We start from the raw sequence: 17,555 nt of genomic DNA, 5'->3' as shown, positions 1-17,555 counted from the left end.
AAGTGGGAGACATGGGCAGCAGATACAACACTGGCCCTGGAGTAAAGAGTCAGGAGAACCTGACCTCAATATGGCCTCAGACACTAGCAATATGATCCTGGACAAGTCAGTTAACTATCTCAAAAAAAGAAGAAGACACCGGGACGATAAGAAAACAATTTATGAATACGAGGGGATTTTAGCAAAGAGAATGACAGGCTTGAGAATAACCATGGAGAAGGGAAGGAATGAAGGAGACACACTTGGAAGGAGCTGGATCAGAGTTAGGAGAGCTCTAAGAACATAAAAGGGCAGCCCTGGACTCTCCTTTTTTCAAAATTTTTGTTGGGCAAGGGGGATAAGTGACTTGCCCAGGGTCACACAGCTAGTAAGTGTCAAGTGTCTGAGGCCACATTTGAATTCAGGTCCTCCTGAATCCAGGGCCAGTGCTCTATCCACTGGACCACCCAGCTGCCCCCTGGACTCTCCTAAACACTGAGATAAGCCATATATGGGAGTGCTCTGAGAACATAAATCATATGGTCTGGAAGGGGCCTTAGAACACAAAATATCAGAAATTCCATGCTTTATGGTCATATACATTTTTGGCTTAAATAAAGGACAATTTGACAGAATGAAAAAAAGTAATTTGAGATTTTTCATGGGAGATCAGTCTTTTGATTCAATTAAAATTATATTATGATTAAAAGAAAGGGGCAGCTAGGTGGTGCAGTGGATAAAGCACTGGCCCTGGATTCAGGAGTGCCTGAGTTCACATCCAGCCTCAGACACTTGACACTAGCTGTGTGACCCTGGGCAAGTCACTTAACCCCCATTGCCCCGCAAAAAAAAAGAAAGAAAATCTGAGGGGGCAGCTAGGTGGTACAGTGGATAAATCACTGGCCCTGGAGTCAGGAGGACCTGAGTACAAATCCGGCCTCAGACACTTAACATTTACTAGCTGTGTGACCCTGGGCAAGTCAGTTAACCCCAATTGCCTCACCAAAAAAAAAAATAAATAAATCTGAAGTCTTTGAAAATAACGCAAAAGGATATCATGAAAGTACTTTCTACTTTTTGACTTAGCTCTCTCTCCTAAAATACCCCTCAAAAACCCTAAAAAATCTGCACATCAAGACAAATGAAATTACATGCTCTTCTTTCTTGGGTAAAGACTATTATTGTTATTCCTATTCATGCTAATGAAAGGAGGGTCTTTTTCCAAAGGGAAAAAAAAAAAAACATTACAAAAAATGACAAAAAACAAAAACAAGGTGTGGTATAATGAGAACTGATAAGGGTCAAGACTTATGTTTCAAAATCTGGATATTAGTAAGGCTGTTGTGTATTGAAATAATGATGGTATCAATTTTAAAAACTGAAACTTTATAGATCATTGAAGGGTGTGGCCTGAGAACCCCAACTGTTAGGACTTGGATGGTCCTTATGTTCCAACATCAGGATTTAAGTAATACTCGTTTTCATTATAACAATCATGGTATTGATGAAGACAATTTACTGAGAAATGACTGATCTCCACCTACTCCCCATTCCCAGGCCAATGAATTTCTGGGGCTAACCAGTCTTTGTCAATTCCAGACTCCTGATTGACTTATGGATCTCCCCCAAACAAACTATCCACTCCCAGTGATACACAAGCTTAATTCCTGGACTCTAGGTTATTATGTAAAAAGTTTCAATTACATTAAGTAGTTTCTGTCTGTGAGAAACTTCCCTTTCCCAAGGGCAGTCTCATAGCTCCCTCTGTTCTGTTAACCCATATAAACCCTGTCCTTAGTCACCATCTTTGAGTATTCCTAGCATTCTTCCTTTGTGATACTCTGAGTTATAGATCCTCTGCCCCAATAAAAGATGTTATTTCTCCTATATTGATTGTTTCATTAATTTTCAGGTTAACATATGGTGGTTATTTCAGGGATTTGAAGACTCTGTGTCCAGTCATCCACCATTTTTTTTTTTTTGCAGGGCAATGAGGGTTAAGTGACTTGCCTAGAGTCACACAGCTAGTAAGTGTCAAGTGTCTGAGGCTGGATTTGAACTCAGGTACTCCTGAATCCAGGTCTGGTGCTTCACCACTGTGCCATCTAGCTGCCCCCAGCCACCATTTTTGACCTCCAAATGCTCGTCGCCACCCAAAATCTTTTGTGTTCCAGTCTGGACTCCAAATTTGGAGGCCTGACCTGGGTAAAGGATTCTCAAATTCAGAACTCACATCATTTACAGTTGAGTTCCTAAAAGCTCTTTGAATGGCGGTCTAGTTATCTCCATGAATGACTTGGTAACTTTTGTCCATTCTTAGAGGTCCCCACAATACAGGGATATCTGCAGTTCGTTTTAATGGACCATGTGTATCTACTCCCAAAAGGGGACAGCTGCCGGGTTCTGTTTTCAAATCACCTACTACATGATTGCAAGTACTTGGAAAATTAGGAGAATTTGGGTTGTTAATATGAATGTATGGATGACCTAGATTTGATGGAGGTGCCTTATCCAAAGTCTTTTTTTTATGAAACCCTGGGTTAATAGGAGCGAAATGTCCTTCAACTGAACTCCAAATTCACACTAGGCCTTCCCACTAGGTAGGTAGCTGATAAAAGTCCCTAACAGGTGATTTCTTTCCCCAGGAAAGTAAATCCCTCTCTTTTGGTGACTTCTGGGCATCCTCATCCTTGCCAAATCCTCTTTTGGAATTCTGTAATCTTACCATGATGCTTTGGTATTTCCTCCATACGTGTTATAACTGAAATTGTTAAACTGCTTTTGCTTCTGTGTTGATTTTGTATCATACAATTGAAACTGAAAACACTCTGTAACCAGTGGACAAAACAAAATAAAACAAAACAAAACAACACCATTAAGTACCCTCAGAAAGAGGGAGTCCTTGAGTTGCCTTCTTAGGAAGGAGTCTCCACATGATCATCTTTCTTTATTCTTGGGACAAAATAAATTGGTATTAAGTTTTTTGTCTCTATGATCTGGTTTCCCTATAGGAGAGACATTATGTTCTCTGATCTGTTTTGTTCATAAGAGGACAGGTAGAGAAACAAATTGTAGGAGATATTATAAAACTGATTTCTTTGATCTGTTGTTTTTTTTTCTGGATTCAGCCAGATAAAAACTATATTTAATTTTCAACAGTAAAAGATGTTGCTGGGATTAGGGTTTGATTGGAAATTAGAAATGGAATTCACCCTGGAATACAGATTCCTGGCAGGCACCTGGAAGAGGTCTATTCCCAAATAAGCTATGGACTCTGACTTGCAAGGTGAAAATTCCTTTCCAGTTTTCAACTCCAACATGTAGCTGTTAGTGAGTCCTTGTCTGATGAAGAAGCTCTGGAGTGCTTAATACAGGATAGCCATCACAAGCTATTCCTCAGGTTGGGGCATATAAATTTCAAATTATCCAATTTGCCTAAGCCCCCTTATAGATCTCTTGCATTGCAAATGGTTAAGAAACATATTTCATGTGCACAAATATTGTTAAAAATGATGCGAATTGACTAAAGGTAATGACAAACCAAATTGGCCTGTTTATTGGAGATCCTTGGCTTGTCTAAATTAGGTGAAATCAGGTTATCCTAAAGAAAAGCTGTTCTTGTCCTGGTAACCCAGAGGATGCTGCCAGCTGGCCCTTGTCCTGCTCTCTAGCTCTAAGAAAAGTCCTGGAGCAGCAGAACACACAAAAGTAGAGGGTGAGATGATTTTCCAGCCAAAGGTGGCTTGGGAGGTCAGCAGAAGGGGTCTGCAGTGCCAGGGTGGAGTGGAGCCCAGCCCTATACTTTTGCCAAAATAGATCCAGACCCAAGTAAATAGAAATTGTTTGGAATTGTGTTGTGTGTGTCCATGTATTTGATTGTGTCTCCTTGTCTCTTACGTGTGTCCAAGTTTCTGTTAAAAATCTAATTTTGTGCATGGAATTTAGAAGGAAATTTTGTTTAACTGTTTGATAAAACTAACCCCAAACTGCTTTCTTAAGAAAATAGGATAAGGACAGAAAGAAACTTGCTTCTCTAACAGTATCTTGCAAACTAATTAGAAAACTGAATGTGGCATTAAAATACTAAGTTAAAATTCTTACAAACTAGACAAAACAAGGTCATTTCAGTGACTATAGGAAAGCAGTTTTGCTATAAAAGGTTCTCTGGATTGTTTTTGTAAAGCTGACAGGCTCCACAATAAAGGAAAAGTTTTGTCTCAGCATGAAATCATCAAATAGGTCAGAGTATTTGATTGGACCATCTAGTTAAGAAATTTGGGGATTCATATAAACTAAAGTTATATAAAATGTGTTATATTCTGACACTTTTTAATAGATTAAAATAAACAGGAAAATATGAAATGCTTGGAATAAATGGGTTTTGGTTTTAATAATAGTAAAATTAAATTATCAGGGGCAGCTAGGTAGCACAGTGGATAAAGCACTGGCCCTAGATTCAGGAGGACCTGAGTTCAAATCTGACCTCAGACACTTGACAATTACTAGCTGTGTGACCCTGGGCAAATCACTTAACCCCAATATTCTCAACTACCCCCCCAAATCAAATTATCAATTGAGGTTCTCTATATGATATCATTTGGAAAATAGAACAAGGTGTAATTGAATCAATAGTGGTCTCATTTTTATTGAAATTTATTACTATAATGCTCTATCAGGAAATTTATATAGGTTTAATCTCTTACCTCACTTTTGTGATTCGTGATAGGTAAAAGAAAAGGGCTATATTAGAAATATTGTCTGAATGTAGATTCTTTAAATTCTTTTCAGTTATGAATTTAATTGACTGGTATAATGATTTTCTGTGAAGTGGGCATAGTAAGAACCTTTTAGAATATCTTCAACTGTATTTTAAGGCTTTAATATCTAGACACATGCTGAGTAAAGGCAGTGATTTGGTTTTGTTGAGAGCCAGAAAAAAATCAGTCTCTAACCAATGGATTATACTAAGAATGACTTTCAAATACTTTCTTCAGTTTCAAACTAGTAAGGTTAGATAATCGTCTACTTATTCGTGTCTAGTAATCTTTTAAGATAAATTTCTAGGAAGACATTAAATCTAATATTACATAAGGATTGGATAAGGGAAAATATTGGTTATTGGTTAATGTGCTTATTATATGCAAGAATAAATATCTCCTTGTGCCATCCAATTTGAGAATTATTTAACTCCTGTGAAAAGAGCCACACCCTTGTCAACATTTAGCCAGATTCTTGCAAAGCTACAAAAGGCTTAAGACCTAAGAAAGCTTTCCCATTTTAACTTAAAGCTTGTTATGTGATCAGTTTTAAAGGTAGGGGCTGAGGTCTCAGCTCCTTAGAGAAAAGGAGGTAAGAAATCTTTACACAGCAGGGAAATTGTCAATAGGTAACTTTCACAAAGGTATTACATGAATTTTTTAATGATAATATTTTTTGCAGAGTACTAGCACATAAAAATTAAAATGTTACCGACATTTTCCAAAATAGATGTCAGATATATAACACATACACATTCATACATACATACCTTCATTCATGTGATGTCCGAAAATTTTGGAAAAAAAATGTAGACATTTATCACAAAATCATAACAAAGACTGGACAGTGTTTTCTTAATTCTGGAAAGATGAAACTCAGTAATAATAACACAACCCCAGAAACCATCCAGAGCTTGTGGCTATATCTTCGAAAGAGTCTGCAATTCTTGCATTTAAGCGTGGTGAAAAAATGATTTTCAAAAACAGAATGGAGGAAGTCAAATGAAGGAAGGAGACCTTGCTCACCTTTCCTAATGAAATGCAAGAAGAATCTTCACATAAAAATGCACAAACTTATTTTTTTTTACCAATAGTGCTACAATGAACAATGCACATTTTGTTCTCTAATTGTTGTTTCTTTTGTTGGATTTTCTGTTTTTTTTTTCTTTTTTGCCTTTTGGAAACTATGTGGTAAACTTTTATCAGTGTACTTTTTTGTCATTGCATATCAATGTCCGCTGTCCAAGCGAAGTGGAAACATTCAGATCCTGCTCAAAATAGAGAAAAACAATGACAAATTAAGTTGTAAGGCAGGACCACAAAGGGTGACCCTTTGCATAAGCCAATTGCCAGATCCTCAAGGAACAAAAACCAGGGTGCCTGAGCCCCATCAATTCTGCAGTTCTGTTGAGTATTGTGTTGAGACAGCTATAGCCCAAGAAAAGGGAAGTCTTTAGAAGGAGTGCTGAGCAGGGTTGTACTTGACAGATGAAGGCATATGAGGCCTTCCTTCTAATTTATCATATTCCAGAAGGAACTCCTTACCTACTTTGCTCCAGTTAAAACAGTCATAGAAGTAATATGTTCCCCTCTCATATGTACTGGTTTTCACTGCTGGCTCCAGGCCTGGGACCCTGGTGATCCATATTTGTTCTTTTTTGCGTTATCTCAAATCTCAGTCAAAAAGGTCTACTGCTGCTAAAGCTGTAACGGGTCTCCCTCCATTCGTGTAATAGAGATAGAAGAGTAGATCTTCTCCATATAGGCCCAGGTTTACTGCAGGCAGCTTATCTTTAATGTGAATGTTCGTTAAGTACTCAGATGGAACATGGAAGTCTATGTCTTGAGGCTGACAAGGTGAAGATGCCCAGGGTGATGCAAACATGGGATACAGATTTTCAGGAGAGGTGAGATTGAGGCCTAGTGTTGTAAAGTCACTTCCTAATGCATGATGTTCCATTCCTGGGTTTGTCTTTGCTTCTCTAATGAATGCCAACAAGCCAGTCATCCCAAATTGGTCCTTCACCATCCCTTGAGGAATGTTAGTAACCAGACCATCAGGTAACACCTGGATCCCTTTTTCCTGCTGGTTGTAGCTTTGTGCTGTTGAAATTTCATCTCCAGGGGATTTAGGTCCATCTGGACTTGAAGATGTCTTCCCAGGTGTATACAAATTAGATTCACTGTCCTCATTACTCTCTGTTGGATCTTTAAAGCTGGAGCCTGGCAATGCAGGAAAATCCTCTTTGTGTACTGAAAAGTCTTGAGATTGCTCCCTTTCTGGTATTTTTACATTTCTAACATAAGGATCTCTTTCAGCTAAGAGGCTTACAAATGGAGTTGGATTACCACTTCCTGTCCTTCTGTTTGGATGTGCTAGTGCTGGGTAATCTAAAAGGGCCAATCCTGCCACATTTTCACTTCTAGCTTTGGCATTTAAAATGTCATTTAACAGAGAATTCACCTTTTAGTGATTGGGAACCTACTGCCTTCCAAAGTATTCCATTTTGTCTTTCTTTACAACAGCTAGATCTGCTCGCCAAAATTTGGCCCAATTGCTTCTAGTTCTGTACTGCTGCTTCTCACCTAATTTTTTTTTTACTTTAAATAAAAATATTTATTTTAAAAAAACATGACTAATGCAGAAATTTGTTTAATGTGATCGTACATATGTAACTTATATCAGATGGCTTTCTGTCTTGGGGAGGTTGGGGGGAAGGGAACTAAAAATCTTATGAAAAAATGTTGAAAATTATCTTTACATGTAATTAGAAAATAAAATATTTTTATGATTAAAAACAAAAAAACAGGGGGCAGCTTGGTGGCGCAGTGGATAGAGCACCGGCCCTGGATTCAGGAGGACCTGAGTTCAAAAACAGCCTCAGACCCTTGACACTTACTAGCTGTGTGACCCTGGGCAAGTCACTTAACCCTCACTGCCTGTCAAAAAAAAAATCAACCAACCAAACAAACAAAAACAAAAAACAAAACAAAACAAAAAAAAAGCACTTTAAAATCAACTTTACAAATCATAGACTGGCATTTCTTCGGAACCAAAAGTGTCATGTCTTAGAATGTCCTTGGTACTCTGAATGCTGGGGCTGTCAGTTTCCTTTAAGTGTCAATTGAGAAGCACCATACTGAACTGAAGGTAGACATAAGTCCCGACTCTGAATGTGCCTGTTTGGAATGGGGATATGAGAGCAAACGAAACCATAAAACACAAAAGTCAGACCTTTGAATGGCCTACAAACCACCCTGTGTGGTAGCTGAAAAACCTCTGAGAGCATGAATCAGAATCAGCTCTAATAAAAGCCTTAGAACGCAAAAAATTATAAATGGCAAAGAATTCTTTTCATATATTTTCTAACTGACCCCAAATATGGTACATTTCTAGTGACTAATGATAACTACAAATTTACTTAGAACTGACTGATCCCCACCCACTCTCCATTCCCATGTCACTGAATTGCCTGGGGCTAACCAAACTTTGTCAATTCCAGACTCTTGAGTGCCTTATGGATCTCCCCCAAGTAAACTATCCCCTCCCAATGATTCCCCACCTTACTCCTTAGACTTTATGTTATTATGTAAGAGGGTCCACCTATATTAAAGAGTTTCTGCTTAGAGTTAAGTAGAGTCAGGAGCAGTTCTATAGTATCTTTTGTCAAAGGTTCATTTACATTAAGTAGTTGCATGTAACTCTGGAGCAGTCTTTTGGTTCCCTTTTTTTTTTTTTTTTTTTGCAGGGCAATGAGGGTTAAGTGACTTGCCCAGAGTCACAGAGCTAGTAAGTGTCAAGTGTCTGAGGCCACATTTGAACTCAGGTCCTCCTGAATCCAGGGTCGATACTTTATCCACTGCGCCACCTAGCTGCCCCCTTTGTGGTTCCCTTTTATTCTGTTACCCCATAAAAACCTTGTCCTTGGTTCCCATCTTTGGGTATTCCTAGCTTCTTGTTTTGCAATACCAGGAGCTATAGTCCCTCTGCCCCGATTAAAGACCTTATTTCTCTTGTATTGATTGTTTCATTAATTTACAGGTTAACACTTTCAAAAACAAGGAAGATTTTGAGGAGACAATGAATTCTTTCTGCCATAGTGATGCCAGTAAACAAATCACCCTTTCACAACAACACAGCCAAAAGACTGAGTTGAAAGTACTGTCTATTTTTTTGGCAAGCCAAAAACACCTGCCCTGAAATTGAAATCACTTGGACACCAAAACAAAGGCAATTGCTTCTTAGTCCTGCTTTGTTCATGACTTTTATGGATATTTCTATGAATTCAATGAATGGCAAGCATATCTGCACAACAATGTGAAGGTGTAGCATAATAGACACTTCGAGGAGCCACAGGTAAGGTTTAGAAATGTGCTTATCAGTAAGATGCATGTGCATTCTAATAATTACCAAATGAAAGTAGAAAGAAAAATCCTTAAAGATGATAGGATGTTATGGCCTTAAAAGCCAAAACTTATGGTCTTCATAGTCCCTTGGAAAACTGAAGCCTTGGGCTTCCCAGGTTCTTTCACAGGTATATGTTGGAGGGGTCCTGGAGCTGAGAATACATAATTTCCTAACTGGGAGATAAATCCTGCCTCCGAATGCCCAGATTTTAAGTAGAAATCTGAGGACCAGTACTAGATGGGGGACGGCTCATGGAACATACAATGTATGAGTGTGAAGGAAATGTGGAATTCAGGACCAGGAACGGGATAACACTGCAGAATCTGCAAGGCCAGAATGGTGAGGGCCTAGAGAAGAGAGAAGTACAGGGGCTGGGGAGGGACATTTTCAGAACAAGGAAGATTTGAGCACATAGAGTGTCAGGTCTGGGATTTGCCATAGAGATGAAAATGAGAGAGTGAGCAGTGCCCATAGAGGAAGGGATCAGACAAAAGATGGTCCTTAGGGTAAAAAAAAGGCCAAATCTTATGGTGTAGTCTAAACCACTGTATGCTATAGTTTGGAGGGTTCAGGGGGAAAAAATCAAGTAGTGGTAAAGGGGCCTATGGAAGGATTTATTTTTATGTATATCCTGAATGGGCCAGTTGAAGATCCATTTTTAACTAATTTATACAAATAAGAGAAAAGTAGAACTTTCATAGATAATGCTCTATTCTAACAGAATTTTTATTGGGCATCAGTCCTCCATAAGAAAAACAAAGAAACAGAAAAGAAAACCACGAGGCTCCACTCCTCTGACAAGTGTTTGGTGAAATGAGTGCCTATTTCAGTACTAGCTAACCCCCCCCCTCAAAACCACAATATCTGCACACCAAACCATATCAAACTGAATGTAATTCTTTTTTTAGTAAAGATTGCTTTTTTATTGCTAGTAGGAAAAATGAATATTGAACAATTTTTTTAAAATAAACAAAAGTATTTTATTATTTTCTAGTTACATATAAGGATAGTTTTCAACATTTGTTTTCACAGGATATTTATTCCAAATTTTTCTCCCACTGTCCTTTCCCTCGCTCCTCCCCAAGACAGAAAGCACATTAAATCACATTAAACATATCACTGCATCAGTCATCTTGTGAAAGAAGAATCAGAACATAAGGGAAAAACCTCAAAAAAGAAGGGAAAAAAACAGTCCAAAAGTAGAAACAGTATGGTTCAATCTGCATTCATAATCCACAGTTCCTTTTTCTGCATGTTGAGAACATTTTCTATCATGAGTTCTTTGAAACTGTTTTGGATCATTGCACTGCTGAGATGAGCCAAGTCTATCACCACTGTTCATCACACAAAGCTGCTGTTACTGTGTACAATGTTCTCCTAGTTCTACTCCTCTCAGTCAGCATCAGCTCATGTAAGTCCTTCCAGGTTTTTCTGAACTCCTCCTGCTCATCATTTCTTACAGCACAATGGTATTCCATTACATTCATATGCCACAACTTGTTTAGCCATTCCCCAATTGATGGGACATTCCCTTAATTTCAAATTCTTTGCCATCACAAAGAGAGCTGATATAATTTTTTTTTGTACATGTGGGTCCTTTTCCCTCTTCTATGGTCTCTTTGGGATACAGACCTAGCAGTCGTACCAGTGGGTCAAAGGGTATGCAATTTTCTAGGAAAAAGTCAGATGTTCAGAATAGAGAGTTTTTTAGGGAGACTTCTATTTGAAGTCAGATTATCAGTAATACCAGTGTATATTTTAATCATAATTCAATTTAAAAAATGAAAAATAATAGCCTGACACAAGTTATCAGTTATGGCTTCAGAACCAAAAAATGTTATGTCTTGCATGGTGCTGAAATCAATAAAGCTTTAGAGTTCAGGATAACCTTCATGTACCAATGTTGGAACCAGTTAGTAGCAGAGAAACAGAACTTCTGAGATAAAAATTGAATCCTGCCTCTGAATGTCCTAATGAGGAGTGGCAAGTGTAGTTAGAATAAGTGACAATGAAGAGCATTGGAACCCAGACTGTAGGGGCTTAACTGAAATTATGTACCCAGAATCCTGAGCTCGATTTAGCTGTGGAGTCTCTCAGGTCATTGTTCAGAGGGACTAGAAGTGATAGAGTGGAAGAACTTCAGGAGTGGAACGTAAAAATTTTCAGGAACAGGAGGGTTTTATCCCATGGCCTGGTGTAGCTATGGGGAAGAGAAGGAAGGTGGTAGGAGAAGAAGGGATATCAGAGCACTATGTGTCTGAGATTCCAAAGGGCAAATCTTGGCATATCCTAAAAATCACCATGTTTGATTCCTAGGCAATCTTTGAGAACAGAAATGGTCAGCTCTGAATGGGCTGATAAGATTGGAAAATGCCAGAAATGGCAAAAATTTATTCTCACATATAAGTTGGCCCAAATATGAATTGGTAGGTAATTAATAAAACTACCTTTGTTGTAGGTAATTTATAAAACACGTGGAAGGGGGGCAGCTTAGGTGGCGCAGTGGATAGAGCACCGGCCCTGAAGTCAGGGGTACCTGAGTTCAAATCCGGCCTCAGACACTTAATGCTTACTAGCTGTGTGACCCTGGGCAAGTCACTTAACCCCAATTGCCTCACTAAAAAAATTTAAAAAAAAACACGTGGAAGGTACATTTTTCCTATGAGATCAAAAATAAATTAAAACTGAAATTTTAGCATGCGTAGGTGATGTAAAAAAAGAAAAAAAGAAAGAAATCTCATTTCAGAAACATTAGGATGTGAGCACACAGAGTCTCAGGACTGGTAGCTGCCATGGAGATGAAAATGAGAGAACCAGCAGTGCCCATACAAGAGGGGAAATGAGAACAAACAAATCTCTTAGGGAAGAAAAGGTCAGATCATTCAGGTTCCAGGAAAACAGGATATGCTACAGGTGGGAGGGCTGTGAGTACTGAAATCATGTGCTGGGCAAGGGGCCTCCCAGTGGAAAATCTCACAACTCCCAAGGATTTCTTTTCAAAAACCCATTTTTTACTCAATAAGTCATAAGACAGCTTTTTAATAGGAGATCATTCAATTATTCCGAAATATGTTTAGGGCTTTTGTGATGGATAAGAAAAACCAAACAAACCAACCAAACAAAAAATCCCAAAATCCTTTCTATCCTCAACCAGAATCTTCATAGAATTTGGTGAGGTAACTGTTCATTTTCTGGCTAGCCAACCAACCCCTGAAAACCACAGCTAAACAAATGCTGCTGGGCAGGTAGGTGGCAGAGTGGATAAAGCACCAGTCCTGGATTCAGGAGGACCTGAGTTCAAATCGGGCCTTAGACACTTGACACCTACTAGCTGTGTGACCCTGGGCAAGTCACTTATCGCCAATTGCCTCACCAAAAAAAAAAAAAGATGAAAACAAATGCTGTTGCATGTATTTCTTTCTGTAATAAAGTCTGTTGTTTCTATTACTATTAATAATAATGAGTATTAAGAAATTTTTGACAGGAAAATACCATGTGAAGTATAAAGAGCTTAGAAGAAAGCTGATTTTTATTTCAAAATCATCATATTGGTAAGATCCATGTACACTGTATTTATAATCAAATTAATCAAGGACAAAAAGAATACCTTGACCCAATCTTGCATGAGATGGCTTGAGAACTCAAAGGGACATGTCTCTGATGCTCTGATGGTCCCTAGCACACTAAAGTTTTAGGCTTCCAGGTATCATTCATGGGAGAATGTTGTAAGTTTTTGATGATATGGATCCAGAATGTCTGAGCTAGGATTTCAAACCTGCGTATGAATGTTCCAATAGTGAGTGGAAACTGAAAACAGAATATAAGATCAGGGAGTGTTCTTAGAATCTAGAACATGTGACCCTGATAGACATTTCTACATCAGAATCTGGTGCTTTTTAGTCTGCAAAATTTGGAATGTCGGTATGGAGTGACACTAGGATAGAGAAAGTGGGAGATGGAAAGCATTCCCTTGGTGAAATGGATAGAGCACCAGCCTCGGATTCAGGAGGACTTGAGTTCAAATACAGCCTCAGACACTTACAAGGTGTGGGATGCTGGGTAAGTCATTTTAAGCCTAATTGCATATAAAAAAATGGGAGATGTTCATAGGCTGAGATTGCAATTTAAGAAAATATTGGGATTTGCCTGTACAGAATGTGCATGAAACATGAGATTATATAACATGGATTTCCAAAATGAGAAAACAATTATTTAGAAATCAATCTATGGGTAAAAAAAGTCAAGTGTGTTATTCCCATTAAAAAAAAAACCTCAAACTAAAAAACACAAATAGTTATTAGGAGGGTGTTTCTCTAGATATGAGAATCTCCTCTCTCTGAAGGTCTTTAGAAAACTTAATGTCTGGATCATGAAAGTGCCTAAGTTGGTGGTAGCCTAGAGCTTAGAACACAGTGTTTCCAGGCAAGAAAGTAGGCCCCACTTTTCAATAGAACCATGAGGTATTATTCATTAATTACCTTGAACTTTTTGAACTTTTGCTTTTCCATCTCCAGGGAGATGCCTTCTGTTTTGATAACATGATATTGAAAGACCCATGTGCATTATAATTATAATTGAAAGAATAAAAAATAAAAAGTATACTTCGACTCAATTTAGCATGATATGGCTTTACCACTCAAAACGGCATGTGTTGGATGGTCCCTAGAACACTCAAGGCTGAGGCTCACAGTTACCCTTCACAGGGGTTAGCTGGAAGCTGCTGATCACATACAGATAGCATGTCAGAGCTAGGAATTAATCCCGTCTCTAAATGTACTAATAGGGACTGGGAAATGAAGCCAGGGAGAACATCTGACAATGACGGACATTTCTAATCCAGACTCTGGGAAAATTTGGAATGCCAGTCTGGTGAGACTTTAGAACAGAGAAATTGGGAGATGTGGGCCAGTGGATAGAGCATTAGCCCTGTAGAAAGGAAGACTTGACTTCAATATGCCCTCATACACTAGCTGCTTATCCTTGGGCAAGTCAATGAACTCTGACTGACTCCCAAAAAGGTAGAAGATATTCAGAGGCTGAGAAGGCAATTTATCAAAACTATGAGATTTTAGCAAAGAGAATGACAGACTTGAGAGTAGCTAAGGAGAAGGGAAGGAGAGAAGTAGGGGCACATGGAAGAAGCTAGATCAGAGAGAGGAGAGCTCTTAGAAAATAAAAGGTCAGATCTGGATTGTCCTAAAAACTTTGATAAGTTATATATGGGAGTGCACTGAGATCATAATTCTTATGGTCTAGAAAGGCCCTTAGAGAAAAAAAAAATTTCCAGGATTTATTTTCATATATAAATACACACACACACACACATACACACACACACACACACACACACCCTTGGCTTAAAAACTGGATAGCTTGAAGAAATAAAGAAACAAGTCAATTTTGATTTTTCATAGAAGATCAGTCTTTTAATCTAATTAAAGTTATGTTACAATTATAAGAAAGTCTCAAATATTTAATTAAAAGGAAAAAGGATATCATGAAAGTACTGTCTAGTTTTTGAGTAATCACCTCCACTCAAAAAACCCTCAAGGGGCAACTAGGTGACGCAGTGGATAGAGCACCGGCCCTGGAGTCAGGAGTACCTGAGTTCAAATCCAGCCTCAGACACTTAACACTTACTAGCTGCGTGACCTTGGGCAAGTCACTTACCCCCAATTGCCTTACTTAAAAATAATAATAATAAAAATAAATAAATCAAAAACAAAAGCAAAAACCCCTCAAAACCCCTACAAACCTGCATATCAAAACCAATGCAATTCCGTGCAATTTCTTCTTTGGTAAAGAATGATACTGATATTCCTACTCATGCGAATAAATGGAAGGTCTTTTTACAAAAAATAAATGAAAAAAAACAGAGCAAAATAAAACAAAATGTGATATAATGAGGAATGATATGGGTAAAGTCCTATGTTTCAAAATCCAGATATTAGCAATGTTCACTATACCATAGCAGTCAGGGCTCTGAGAACCGACATGATCTGCTGTGCAATGGACCTTCACATGCAAAACGTCATCAGTCTCAAGCATTGCTTTAAATATATTCTTTGTGGGGAAAATGTTTTCCAGTCCGAGGGAAATCATGAAAAGAGAAGAAGTTAGAATTTCTGGATGATATCAATCATGTCTTTTAATTTACTGTATGTTATACATTTGGGAGACTAATAAAAAATAATCACATCTTCCACCTCACATGCAAAATGTTTGATCAAATGACTGATAACTTTTTGACATAGGAATTCCCAGACAATGAATATGGAAGCACCATGAAGGAAATGCAATTTTATGAAGATCCTTCTTTGATATAGACTGCCATTGATATCATTACTATCGATGATGAATGTAGTGTATTTTTTCATTTTTTAAAAATCTGGTTTTAATTACTAAAACCTCATTAGACATAGTACAATTTAATAAAAATCCATTAAAAACATACATATATAACCTATATCAGATTGCTTTCTGTCTTGGGAAGGGGGGGTAGGGAAAGGGGGAAAGGAAGCAAGAGATGGAGGAAGAAAAATTTGGAACTAAAAATCTGATGAAAACAAATAATGACAACTATCTTTTCATGCAACTGGAAAATAATAGAATACTTTTATGATTAAAAAAAAGAAAAATGCAAATTAAAACAATGCTGAAGTTCCAGATGAAATCTATCAGATTGGCTAACATGACAGAAAAGGAAAAGGACAAATATTCGAGGGATATATGAAAAAAGAGGGATATTAATGCACTACTGGTGGAGTTGTAAACTACTCCAACCATTCTGGAGAATAACTTGGAACTACACCCATGGGGTTATAAAGCCATGCATACACTGTGACCCAGAAATACCACTACTACTTCCATATTAAACAAGAAGCAAAGAAAAGTAAAAAGGAAATATTTGTACAAAATTTTAATAACTAAAACTTTATAGATCACTGATGGTTGTGGCCTGAGAACCCCAACTGATAGGACTTGGAAGGTCCATGAGTTCCAACATCAAGATAGAAGTAATACTCCTTTTCATTATAACAATCACGGTATTGATAAAGACATTTTACTGAGAACTGACTAATCTCCACCTACTCCCCATTCCCAGGCCAATGAATTGTTTGGGCTAACCAATCTTTGTCAATTCCAAACTGTCCCCTCCCAAAGATTCACAAACTTAATTACTGGACTTTAGGTTATTATGTTAAAAGTTCCATTTACATTAAGTAGTTTCTGACTGTGAGAAACTTCCCTTTCCCAAGGGCAGCCTCATAGCTCCCTCTGTTCTGTTGCCCCATATAAACCCTGTCCTCAGTCCCCACCTTTGAGTTTTCCTAGCATTCCAGCTTTACAATACTCTGAGTTTTAGTTCCTCTGCTCTAATTAAAAACCCTATTTCTCCTGTACTGATTGGTTCATTGATTTTCAGGTTAACATTTGGGGGCTATTCTGGAATTTGAATATCCTGTGTCCAGCCATTCACCATTTTTGACCTCCAGGCTCTCAGTGCCAGCCCAAAACTTTTGTGTTCCAGTCTGGACTCAAAATTTGGAGGCCTGGCCTGGTAAAGGTCTCTCAAATTCAGAACTCACATCCTTTTCACTTGAGTTCCAAAAAGCTCTTTGATCAGGGGTCTGGCTATACCCATGGATGACTTGGTAACTTTTGTCCATTCTGACAGGTCACTCCAAAATGAGGATAGCTGTAGTTTGTGTTTATGGACCATACGTGGCCCCTCCAACAGGTCCCAAAAGGGGACAGCTACCTGGTTCTATTTTCAAATCATGTTCTACAAAATTGCAAGTATTTGGAAAATTAGCAGAATTTGAGTTGTTAATATGAATGTATGGATCACTTGAATTTGATGGAGGTGCCTTATTATCCAAAAGAATTTTTATGAAATCCTTGGTTAAAAAGAAGAAAATTTCCTTCAAATGAACTCCAAACTGAACCCAGATTCCTATCAGATAAAAGTACCTACCAGGTGACTTCTTTCCTCAGGACAGTAAGTCCCCTAATGGGGACATCTGGGACTCCTCATCCTTGTCAAACCTGCTTTTGGAATCCTGTAATCTTATCATGATGCTTCTGTTTTGCCTCCACAGTTTTTATAACTGAAATTGTTAAACTGCTTTTTGCTTCTGAGTTGATATTGTATCATACTATTGAAACTGATAACATGGCAGCTAGGTGGTGCAGTGGATAGAGCACCGGCCCTGGATTCAGAAGGACCTGAGTTCAAATCCACCCTCAGACACTTAACACTTACTAGCTGTGTGACCCTGGGCAAGTCACTTAACCTCAATTGCCTCACTTAAAAAAAATTTTTTTAAATAAAAAAAACAAAAAAAAAAAGAAAAACAAACCTTATATGCCCACGAAAAGAGGGTGTCCCTGAGCTCCCTTCTCTAGGA

General features: G+C 38.1%; 1 protein-coding gene across 1 annotated transcript; it reads right to left on the bottom strand.

Moving 5' to 3' along the window:
• Positions 1–6,189: 6,189 nt before the first annotated feature.
• On the bottom strand, positions 6,190–16,814 carry LOC122733903 (CCR4-NOT transcription complex subunit 2-like). The gene is given in 3 exon segments (XM_043974614.1): positions 6,190–7,163; positions 9,407–9,491; positions 16,734–16,814. Coding segments are annotated over 3 exon segments (1,140 nt in total).
• Positions 16,815–17,555: the final 741 nt, after the last annotated feature.

Source organism: Dromiciops gliroides, chromosome X, assembly GCF_019393635.1.
Source record: "Dromiciops gliroides isolate mDroGli1 chromosome X, mDroGli1.pri, whole genome shotgun sequence".
Lineage (NCBI taxonomy): Eukaryota > Metazoa > Chordata > Mammalia > Microbiotheria > Microbiotheriidae > Dromiciops > Dromiciops gliroides.
The sequence above is the reverse complement of the archived record's forward strand: the minus strand, read 5'-3'. Positions and strand labels throughout refer to the sequence as shown.